Consider the following 12,334-nt stretch of genomic DNA (forward strand, 5'->3'; position numbering starts at 1 on the left):
CCTAGCGATTCCCGCTCGTATTGAAATTTCAATTACTGCATTTACTTGGAATGTAAATAGTATGTAATGATAAATATTATAGAAATATTAAAACCATGCTTTTTACATCAATATAAATAATATACGTCAAATAAAAAAAAACATGTCAAGTTTTATCGTCAGTTATACAGGGTGTTTGAAATTAACCGCCAAATATTTCATGTGCGGATAGAACAGACTATACTGAGTCGAAAAGTCCTGTACCATTTTGCGATTGCAGTAATAGTTAACGAGATATTAATTTATAAAAATACTTAAATTCACCCGGCCCACCGTCAAATGAAACGCGCGGCTGGATAGGACCGCCCAGCTAAACGCGCCGCGCGTTCGCCGTTGCTAGGCGTTGTTTATAACAAGAGTTGTTTATAACAAGCGTTGTTTATAACAAGCGGCAATAGTCGTTGCTAGATATGAGTCGCGTGCCTAGCGACGGCGAACGCGAACGCGCGCGGCGCGCTTTGCAGGGCGGTCCTAGTGACCCTCTAATAAGAGTCTGGCCACCTTCTCCCCGGTTTGTGATTGGTCCGACATTTATCATCCATTCCCGCAAATTTCTTTAAACTTATAAATTGTAAAAATTAATAAATTCGTAAAAATTAAAGTAGAATTAATTACAATTTTTATTTTTATTATTATTTAACTTATATTAACATTATTAAATATTTTCTATAAAAACTTTTATGTAAAAAAAACGTTGCAATATGTCTTTCATAAAATAAAAACAACAATTAAGTAAGTATTATAAATAGATTGAAAATATAAAAATTAATATATTAAGAATATATAAAATTTATAAAAATATTACAAGATTAAGAAACTTTAATAAAAATTAAATTTAAATACAAATAATACAATTAATGCTTTAAAATTCTTAACAAAAAATACTTAGGTAGCACCAATAGGGAATAAATAAAGTAGTATATTTATGTAGAAAAAAATATTTCATGCATATTTCATATTATTTATGTATATTAGATATACAGTATTTATATTTAATAAAAATGTTTTTGTAATTATTATATTTAACATATATAACAAAAATGTAAACATATATTCCTTTAACGCATAATAAAAATAATATAAATAATAATATTAATCATAATAATATAATAATATTAATAATAATAATAATAATAATAATTAATAATAATAAATAATAATAATATAATAATAATAATATAATAATATAATAATATAATAATATAATATAATAATATAATAATATTAATCATAATGATTCTTCTTCTTCTTCGAATATTAATGGTCCTGGTCTTAAAAATGATACGATGCATGAGGCGAGACGAAACAGAAACAGAAACTATGAAGTTTGTAGAGCTACAATCAGCTACAACTTACAGCGCCACTAGAATGAGATAGCATGATTTTTTCTCTCTCGCACAATTTCGACGAATAATGGCGGACTTCACGTGTCCAGACTCTTATTAGAGGGTCACTAGTAAGATATAAGGAGACTCCACTCCGTAAAATAAAAGTGGACCCATTTTAGGTTTCGAGTTCAGCTTCCGATTCTGATGAGTGCGAGTAAGAGAAAAATGATCATTTCTCTTACTCGCACTCATTATGCGCAGCACTACTAAATTCACGAGCGCTGCGAGTGTCGAGAATCGGAAACGGAACTCGAAACCTAAAATGGGTTCATGTCTTGTAGACTGGCGAGACCGAGTGGAGTCTCCTTATATCTTCCTTCATGGTTGCAACCTTTCTGTGACCAACTGTATGTACTGCTAAAAAGAACAGCGAACATGATGTAATTTGCGTCAAAAAGACGCTTCAATGTACACTTCTTGAACTAGTGCAGCCAGTTCAGCGAAAAAGAACAAACCTCTTGTTTTCTTACATTATGGAGAGCACGCTCTTCTAGTCTCTCCGTGCAGTGCGTGCTCCGCAACCGGCACCGAAGACGGTCGATTTCGGCCGAATCGAGCCGAATTGTGTATTCACAGTACATTGCAGTATATTGGATTGGAGTTGATTGGAGTACGCTATGGCGGCTGTGGCAAGATATTGTTGGCCGTCTGCGTGCGAGAGTGAGTGATTTTGTTGTGTACGAGGCCGTGAGCCGTGAGCGAGTTGCGATCTGTATTGGACGCGCGCGCGCGCGCGCGCACATAGTCGCCGATCCGTGTGTTTCTCCAGCAGTCCAGTCGGGCTAGCTAGGGCGACCTGGGGAGCTTGGAGTGACTGGAGGCGCCGTGCGGCAAACGACCGTGAACGGTTCGTACGCGTACAAGACAAGCCGTCGGAGCGGCCCCGATGCGGGTTGCGCGTGCTCGTCTCAGGGCAAATGATGACTTCGATGCTGCCCAGTTTTAACCCGCCTATCGTCAAGCGGCTGCTGGGTTGGAAGAAGGCCGAGAGCGAGGACAAATGGAGCGAGAAGGCCGTTAAGAGCCTGGTGAAGAAGCTCAAGAAGTCCGCGGGCCTCGAGGAGCTCGAGAAGGCCATCACGACGCAGAGCTGCAACACTAAGTGCATCACTATACCAAGGTACACAACATATACCTTTGCCGTTTAATTGTCTTTCTTTGTCCGCTTATATCGTGATACTCGTCATAGTTGCGATGTGATATGATGTGTAGAAAGAGAGATAGGAAAAAGAAGGGAGAGAGAAGTTTGCTGGAACGACGCAGAGAAAGAAGGAGAGGAGAAATCGCGCGAGCGCTCCCTTATATGCGCGTGTGGCGCGTCGCGTCTGCACACACACACATCGCGTGAGACACGGCTTTGTATCTACGTGTGTGACGTTCCTCTTTTACCAATCGCGCCGCATGTTGCGTATATACGTAGGTATATACGTATGCTGAAGATCCTTTCTTCTAAAGAGATCGCAGACTTTTCACTACGCGTGCACACGCGCGCACCTGTGCGAATTCGCGTCATGTGTCCGTGCCGATAACGATAAGAAAACTCACTCGCCGGCATGGCAGTGCGAGGAAAATTCGTACCTATATCTCCGGCGATTATGCGTCAGTATTTCGATGTGATGAGACTTGACGAGACGCGACCAACGACGACGTCACGTTGATACAACGCGGACGACGTGATACAGGTAAACAACTAAATCTCAGGCACGTGCATGCAGGAGACACGTGGCCAAGTCAGAGGCTTTGCTCCGCGAGCAAGCTAGCTAATTAATTCTCGAGAGTGAGATCACGATTTTTTCTTAACTTTAGTTTAAAACAACACAAACAAGCGAACAGACTGTATTCGGTCCAAGCAGCGCGGTTTTCATATCTTATTATTTTATGTAAATTCCTTTTTTTTGTGAAATGAGTTAGTTTTTATATAAAAATGTATAAAGATATAATGTAATGAGAGAGTTTCTAATCTGACGAACAAAATAATCTCATGCCATCATAGAGATAGGTACAAGGCTCAGTGATAGGTAGTTTTTGATAGGGATGTAACGAATATTGGCTTTCGCATATGCGAAAGCGAAACTTTCGCATTATTTTAGACTTTCGCTTTCGTTTTCGCTTTCGCATCTAATTATGCGAATGTTTTAACGAAAGATTTTGTCCGGAATTCGCAGCTTCACCGAGGGCACACTAGATGGTGGGAAAGTAGTTTACATTTCATTCGTTGGTTTGCCAATCTAAATAAGCCAATAAGTAATACTTATTCTTATTAGAATTAGTTATACTTTTATATTATATTCTTAAGTATATAATATAAAAGTATAACTAATTCTTAGAAGAATTTTATTTTATGTTGACTTAATAAAAAGTATATTGAGTTACTTTACTTAGAGTTATAAGAGTCAGTTTATTTTATGTATTTACGAGTTGCAATACGAGATTCAAGAATAAAGCGGGGAGCACAGACTTTTGCATAACGCATAAACCATATACATAAAGAATTTGATTGGTCCACTGACTCATGCACAAGAAAATGGACCAATGAAATTCCTTATGCACATGCTTTATGCGTTATGCAAAAGTGTGTGCTGCGGTCTTTTGAATATATTTTATTTTATTTTTATTTTATATAATTATAATTAATGTATTTTGTATTTTATTTGACCATTTAATTTAAAATAAATAAGTCGTTCATATGCAAATACTAATTTACACATTTGCATTCATCTTTTTCAATCCATCATTCAATAATTTGAATAGGAATTAGCAATATTTTTTAAATATTATATATTATTTTTCGTGACTCCTGTCAGTAATTGTGGCTGATTTAATCATTCAGCAGAAAAAAAAGATCTTTCGCATTCGCATTCGCAAAAAAATTTTTTTTCTTTCGTTTTCGCATTTGCTTTTGCTATAACCACTTTCGTTACATCCCTAGTTTTTGAGCTAATGCCTATGTAGAAGATACTTTGTGAGCAAGCAAATTTTACAACTGATACACCTCATTTAAAAAATTATCCATTATGATATCTTGAAATCTTTTAATATATATATTATAAGCTATATATGTACACACACACACACACACACACACACACACACACACACACACACACACACACACACACACACACACACACACACACACACACACACACACACACACACACTGCCGGAAATTGAAATCTCAACACCATGAAGGAGTTGTGCTAGATGAATGAAAGTTACACAAAATGTTTATTTACATGAGTTATTATTATATATTGATATCTATTGCACACGCACACATGTGCGCGCACGCACGCGCGCACACACACACACACACACACACACCACAAAAAAAAGGTTACAATTCACAGGATACGAGTGTAGCATTACGACGAATCTTGAAAACTCCTGGAAAACGCCTGGAATTTTAGGGCTGACCTTGAATTTTTTATTCTGTGAATTTAAAAAAAATTAGATCGTGAAGAAAAAAAGAAATAAGAATATTTTCTGCTCGTGCGCACGAAAAATTTCTCTAATCTAAAATTTTGAATATAAAAGCATATAATATTGTGCGAATCGATGAAAATTAATCAAGTGATGGAAATTAATCGATGGATATATTCTGGAAAAACTAGGATTTTTTATCTGGAATATTCTGGAATTATCCTTGAATGGATTAGACAGATATCGCTAAACACCCTGAATATAATTAAAGATTCTTTATTATAATATCAACTAAATTAATCTCACGAATTGATGATCAGTTTAATTTCAGAATGTCGATCGTGTAACTTTTTCTAGAGCGGAAACGTAAAAAATAAAGATTTGTATATACATATGTGCTCATACATACAACATACGGAATAACGTTTTCACGTTATTCCGCCCAAAAAAAGAGAGAGAGAAGTTACATTACAGTTGACCTCCTGAGAATCGCCGAGTTGGCGAGTTCCGAATCAACAGAATGGACCGAACCGTCGAAAATGTTTAAATCTGTTCAATTCGTTAGTAAATTGTAACAGCGAGATAATTTCGAACGCATTCTGTAATTCGCTGTATTCACCGTAAATTATTATACAATACAACTTTGTTGTATGTGCTTTATTTATGCGAGAGTAGTGCATTCTTGCTAATCATCAGTATAGGCTTGGTGGATAGTTTCTTTTGCACACAATTGTTTGTTGTATATATTTGTAGATTGTATTTGTAATCGAGGTGAGGACTTATCTCGCTTATTGTGACGTAAGTGCGATCGCCTTAGCTTGCATTTAAAAAAACTTGAAATGCGATTGTTGCACTGCTCGTTTATTACGCCGCGTGCAGGGCGGGAAGATACTCGTCGATTTCTCGCAAAAAGTGCAGTAAAACCGTGAACGGATTAGAGATTGAAATCTAATTGAAATTTAACTAATCAAAGCAAAGTTCACACTAATTGGTTTTCTTTCTTCTGATGATGGCAGGTTAAATTTTAGTCCAATTTTAATTTTGATCACGGCTTTTAATGAATGCGTATGTAAAAAGAACGAAACGCTGTCGCTCGAAATTCTAAAATACGATATATGCCTGTGTAATCTTTGACCTATAGTAAACGATTTATCGGCGATTTCCCCCGGTTGTCTATCCGGCTGATCATTTTAATATCTGAGTCAATCTCTCACGATGCTTGACCGAAAGACAAAGTCGATCAACCATGTTCGTTTCGAGCGATGAGAGCTAGAGTATCGACGTATAAACTTGATAAAAGACGAATCATGTCTTATTCGCTTTTATCTCGTCTTGATGTAGAATCAATTGCGACCATTAAATAGTCGCAATGCCGAAGACATTTTCTAATTGGTCTATCGCAAATGTATTCGTACTCGTTCATACATACGTGCGTATACACAATAGAATACACGTTGTGATTCCACGCGGAAACAAGTAGGTATTTTAAAATGTTTTACGAAAAAGAGAGTACAAAAAAATTTAGCTATTATATAAATACAGATCCGAAAATAATCTTATTGAACTGTGAAAATAATTATATAGGACGCTCAAGCTGGTTGCTAGAATGTTAAAATCTTTTGCAGTATTATGCTGCTTGTGTTTTCTATTGCAGTTTTGATGATCTAGGAAATTATTTATTTCATATTAGAGATCTGTATATAATAATAATATTAAATAGCTAGCTAATTTTTTTTAGATATTTAAGTAAAATCGTTCTTTCTGTGCAAATTCGCCTAAACCTTTTTTCTTACCTGTTATTATTTTATTATATTATATTATAAAGAAAACATGGCAAAGCTCCATTGAAGGAAAAACGAGTGATTGTTGTATAAGTGATATGCTGCAAGCAATTATCCGTGATAAGAATCTCCTTGATACAAAATGTGAAAATTGAAAAAATGAGAAAGGATATGTACCTTCTTGCAATCGTTTGTTGCTCGATCAAATTCTCACCAAGGAAAGATAGACTTTCAGACTCTTCTTATAAAAATCGTTATTTTATCTTATAAAAATAAGCTTTGTGAGAGGATCCCATTAGCACAGGACTCGACTGTTACGTCGAATGAATGACATTCCTTATTTCCTCCCGAAAGCACCCCGTTATTCAAATATAAATAACACCAAATTTCTGTAATGTTTTACGACGGAAAAAAAAGTAAAAAGAAACGTTTGCGGTTTTCTAGAAACTTTTCATGAAATGTATATGTGTAATTTCTATATGAATGACGCGGCAGTCAATGTATAGACGAATCGATCGCGTCAAAATTCTGAAAATGGGACGCCAACATGATATATGTATATGTATAATAGAAGTCTAAGTACCTCGGATACATTGCGAGGGACACCCACATACGTGACGACTCACATGTTTCGTGTCGTGAACACGTGACGATAAGAGTAAGCGAACGCGGGTACATTACATTGTTCGAAAACGACGGGGCATATAAACGAAGTTCTCTGTATGTTTCACACATCACGAGACAAATAGCAATTAATTCACGCGGTGCGGCTGTTCCAATTTCGCGCGCGCGTGCCTGTCTACGTGCGTGCGCTCGCGACTTTTCCGCAGAAAAAGTTAATAAGAAATAGGCAAACAGACGGAAAAAAATAATTTACAAAGAACGCCATTTCCTTCTTTGATAACTCAACAACCTTAGTGACAGTTCATGATTTTGTATTTTTAGAGGGGGGACAAAGACTTATATTCGTGAATAATTTAGAACAGTTTAACGATGAATACTCCTCTTCCAAACCACAGACATGATTCTTCCAGCGTGGAATTGAGATGAAAGCTACATTGTACTCTAAAAAATATGCAGATCGATATATGCATTGATTAACACCAATCTATAGACTGTTAATATAAATCAACATAATGTGTGTTTAATATGCTGAGCGCCGGCAACACACACCGTGTGACATTGACTCTCTTCGGTAGCCGATGACGCACGCACCGTGTGCCATAGATTTCCGTGATTTCCAGCAATATACTAAAATAACTAATCAAGGTTCTTAAATTGTATAAAAAATAATTTCCAAACATTGAATAGTTTCAAGTTTCGGCTCCTGCGCGGTACACCTATAAAAAATTGGTCGCTCAATATGTTAATACATATGGGTTTTAAATTCACATTACGCACATGATATTAGGAATATAAATAAGTTTCCGCCATTTGACAAAAGATGGCGCCACCAGTATGTTATGGTTAAAATTGTCTGCTGTAAAACGTCATATCGTAAGGTTGAACATCTGGCAACAACCTTGAAATATTAGCGATTTTGCATCAGCATCATATATTTTTTTCGTGTGAAAATGTCGAGTTTTGAGCCGATAAGCGTCATTTGCGGGAGCTTCTTTAATTTGAAAAAATCTGCAGCTGAGGCGCATCGATTGCTTGGTTTGCGTTCGGAAATATCACCCAGGTTTCCCCGAGTATCATTTTATCATTGTTGTTCATCCAATGTTAAAGAAGGATAACACGATACTCAGGGGTACTCGGGTGATATTTCCGAACGCAGCCTTGTAGAAGCATATAGTGAAACTGCCTTAAATGAGAGAAGTTACCGTGAGTGGTTTTAAAAATTTAAGAATGGTGAATTTAACATCGAAGACAAAGAACGTAGTTTCGACGTTTTTTGTTTTTTCGACGTGGAATCCACCAATTACCAGAAAGATGGGAAAAAGTAGTGGCTAGCGATGGACAATACTTCGAATAAAACATTAGATACTACCGTTCTTTCACAATAAATGCCCAATTTTTGATGAAAAAACGACGGAAACTTATTTATACACCTAATAGTATTGATATAAACCAGGGGTTAAGTTAGGTTCCAAATCCACATATCGTGTTAGTATTAATATCAACACAATAACATTGATATAGACACTGCACGATGTTAAATTCACACCGATATTTTTTATTGCAATTGTTGCATATATCCGAGTTAGTGGTGTTATGTCAAGAGGCGGTCTTCCAGCATCAATTCGTTTGGACATAATTATTTCCTACCTACCTGCATTATCATCACCATGTAGTTTGACCATATTTCGCACAGTACGGTATTATATTTTCAGTTTATGAAGAGACTTGCAAAAAAATTAAGACGACCAAACCTTTAAAAATTAAAACGATCCGGTTTAAATGTTTCGTGTTTTAAGTACATATAGATTCCTGAAAGAGTCGTGAGACTGCAGCCACGGAAAATAATGTCGGAATATGAAAATTTTAACACGGCCAGATGGTAATCCGGATGTAAAATTACCTGTGTAACTCTCAACGTTGATCGCGGAGCACAGAAAAATGGTATCGTCTGCACGAACTCAGTTATCGAGATAACGATCTCGATTAGCAATGGTCATTATTTTTCTACGTGAAACAACGCGGAAAAAGACAAGGAGCAATAATCACTCTAATAAATCGACGTGAAATCGCTTGACCGTGATTTCTTATCGGGGCTGCAGTTCTTTCGGGATATAACGCATGGGATTTCTTAACGTTTCAACAATCTGGCACGATCTTAACGTCAATCCCGCAAATTTCTAATTGATGAGTTGATACGACGACGTATCGCGGTAGCGTTTCCATTTTATTTGCGGGGAGATTATTTCGAGCTCGATAATCGAGTAAACATTAAGCAATGATAGATCCTTGTTTACAAAATTAGATAAAACTTACCATTTTATTCACACACACACACACACACACACACGGAATATTAATACATATAAATAAATTATATATCATATGATATGAGTATCCGCAGCAGACATGAAGAACGCAACAAAATGTATAATTATCATATTCGCGCGCAGTTTAATCATTACAATTGTATGCATTATTATTAATTAAGTATGTAAAATATTTATGGACGTCCGGAGATTTAACGTTGAATTCTCTCGCAATTATGGAGCACGAATAATTATATGTACATCGTGATCATTATCGTTAGTTGTCGACGGTTATAAAATATATTTCTATAAAATATATCTATCGTATTTTATATCATACATGAATAAGATATCGATACGAATCTATTGGAAAGGATATATCACTAAAACATAGACGTCAGATTAACTTGCTTGGTAAATCGAAGAGTGCCTCACTGCAAGTGCTTCCTGTTTACTGATCTAATAAAAACTCTATTTCATGTATTCTCTTCAAGTTTTAACTTAAAGATGTGATAATTATTGTTAGACACGTTGTAAATAAAAAATCGTATTTCGTGCGCGTTACTTACATTAATTATCTACGTATACAAGCACAAGTTTCTGTAATGTTCTGCAGTACGTATTTAGTCGATATCAACTAATTAACTGCTATTTAACTAATTACGTACGATTATTTGAGCAATGCCATTCAATTGTGTCTTATGAGATTATATGTAAGGACTCTTTGTTATCGCGTTAATGCTTTCTTATCGTTGTCCTAGACTCATATAATATCGTAATACTAGTAAGATAACGTGAACATATTTAACATTTTTAAGTCCGTATTTGAAGAGCTGCGCGCGTAAATACAATCGTCTTATTTCCTTCCCTAACGAAAATAATATATTTATTAAAAGTTTATAAGTTTGCTTAAATGTTGAGTAGATGTTTCATTCGAGTTTTAAAGTATTTATTGAGTTGTTTATGAAATTTAAACATAAAATTTTGTTGAGAGATGTTTACGATTATGTTTGATAAGCGAAAAGTGAGATGATGTTTCCGGAATGTTGCAAATACTCAGGAGAGAGAGAGAGAGGGAGAGGGAGAGGGGAGGGGAGGGGAGGGGAGGGGACAGAGGGAGAGAGGGAGAGAGAGAGAGAGAGAGAGAGAGATGTTTGAACTAAAATATCCACTGAACATTTGCAGCATTCTGAAAACATCGCACAATACTTCTTATAAACATCGATATTTATTGAAAGTTTATAAGAAAATTGCTTAAATGTTGAGAAAATATTTTATTTGAGTTTTAGAATATTTATCGAATGTTTATGATAGTTATATCGGTAATTATGAAAATAATACAATAGATCAAAAATTAAAAAGAAATAAATTCATATCATATTTTATATTACAAATAAATACAACACAAAATATGAGATAAATTTATTTAAACAATTTTTTTACTTACAAACTTAACGATTTATACATATTAATTAGTTTTAGGGAAGAGGTCGTAATTAGATTAATGTTAAAAAATAGGTAGCAACCGTTTAAACCGTGTCGACGTAAGTGAAATAAAAATCAGTGCGTTTCTATAAATGTTTCATATACTATGTAACTATACGTATATGTGAAATGTCATTTGTTACGGAGACTATTTAAGGCAATATTATTATAATATCTATTTTGTTCTTCACTCCTTTGCCCTTGAGACTTAATTTAAAATTCTAAAGATATAATAACGGTAAAAATTATATTTAGGTATGTTATTTGAGTTTAATAAATAAATTTATGAGAGATATGATGCGCATTGCTCATTACCTAAAATCTACTACATTATGTGTACAAAAAAAATTTTATTTGTGTATATATATATATATATATACATAAAACTTACAATAAAGAAAAACTGCTAAAGAAATTTTATTAATACAATTAAAAATTTTTTTATACACATAATGTAGTAGATTTTAGATAATGAGCAATGCGCATCATATCTCTCATAAATTTATTCATTAAACTCAAATGACATACCTAAATACATATATATACATATATATATGTATATATACAGTGGTGGCAGAAATAATAAGTACACTGCAGATAAATCGTAATTTTATATGCAAGACAGAAAAAAAATATTCAGATCAATTATTATGTGTAGAGGTAATACTTTGTGGCTTTACATTTTTATTAAAAAATTATTAATTTTGCCTAAGTCATACAATCATGAAATATTTAGTCTTAGAAAATTTTTAACAAAAAGTTATTGGCAAAAATAATAGGTACAATTGCACTATGAAATATATTGCACATCAGAAAACCATTTAAAACATATTCAGAAAACTAAATATTCTTTCTGACTAATATTTAGTCGCGCAGCCCTTATTTCGCAAAATTGCTTGACATCGGCGGCTCATTGAATCTACTAAGCGCTCGCATATTGATTTTAATGTGTTGTATCACGCTTTCTGAATTTCTTGCCATAATTAAGTTTTATTTTTAATTTTCTCCTTTGGGACTGCCTTTTTTACTTCATGCCACAAGTTTTCGATGGGATTTAAATCAGGAGATTGTGCTGGCCATTTCATCACAGAGACTTGATTATTTTCAAACCACGTTTTTACAAGTTTCGAATGTTTTGGATCATTATCTTGCTGAAAAATCCATATCAGTAGCATATTCTCCTTAGCATAGGGTAACATGATATCATTTTAAATGTCACGATAAATTCTCACGATAAAATCTCTTTTGTCATCGTTTCCTTGATCCAGTACAGAGGGCCGACACCATT

The 12,334-nt window shown here is 34.7% G+C and overlaps 1 protein-coding gene across 1 annotated transcript in view; it reads left to right on the forward strand.

Annotated features, from left to right (window-relative positions):
• Positions 1 to 2,177: 2,177 nt before the first annotated feature.
• The window catches only part of Smox (Smad on X), a 42,892-nt gene continuing 32,735 nt past the window's right edge, over positions 2,178 to 12,334 (forward strand). Inside the window, exon 1 of the mRNA XM_018541186.1 lies at positions 2,178 to 2,547. Within this exon, the coding sequence (XP_018396688.1) occupies positions 2,345 to 2,547 (203 nt within the window). The 5' untranslated portion in view covers positions 2,178 to 2,344. The remainder of the gene's footprint in view (positions 2,548 to 12,334) is intronic.

Source organism: Cyphomyrmex costatus, unplaced genomic scaffold (assembly GCF_001594065.2).
Source record: "Cyphomyrmex costatus isolate MS0001 unplaced genomic scaffold, Ccosl1.0 scaffold279, whole genome shotgun sequence".
Taxonomy (NCBI): Eukaryota; Metazoa; Arthropoda; class Insecta; order Hymenoptera; family Formicidae; genus Cyphomyrmex; species Cyphomyrmex costatus.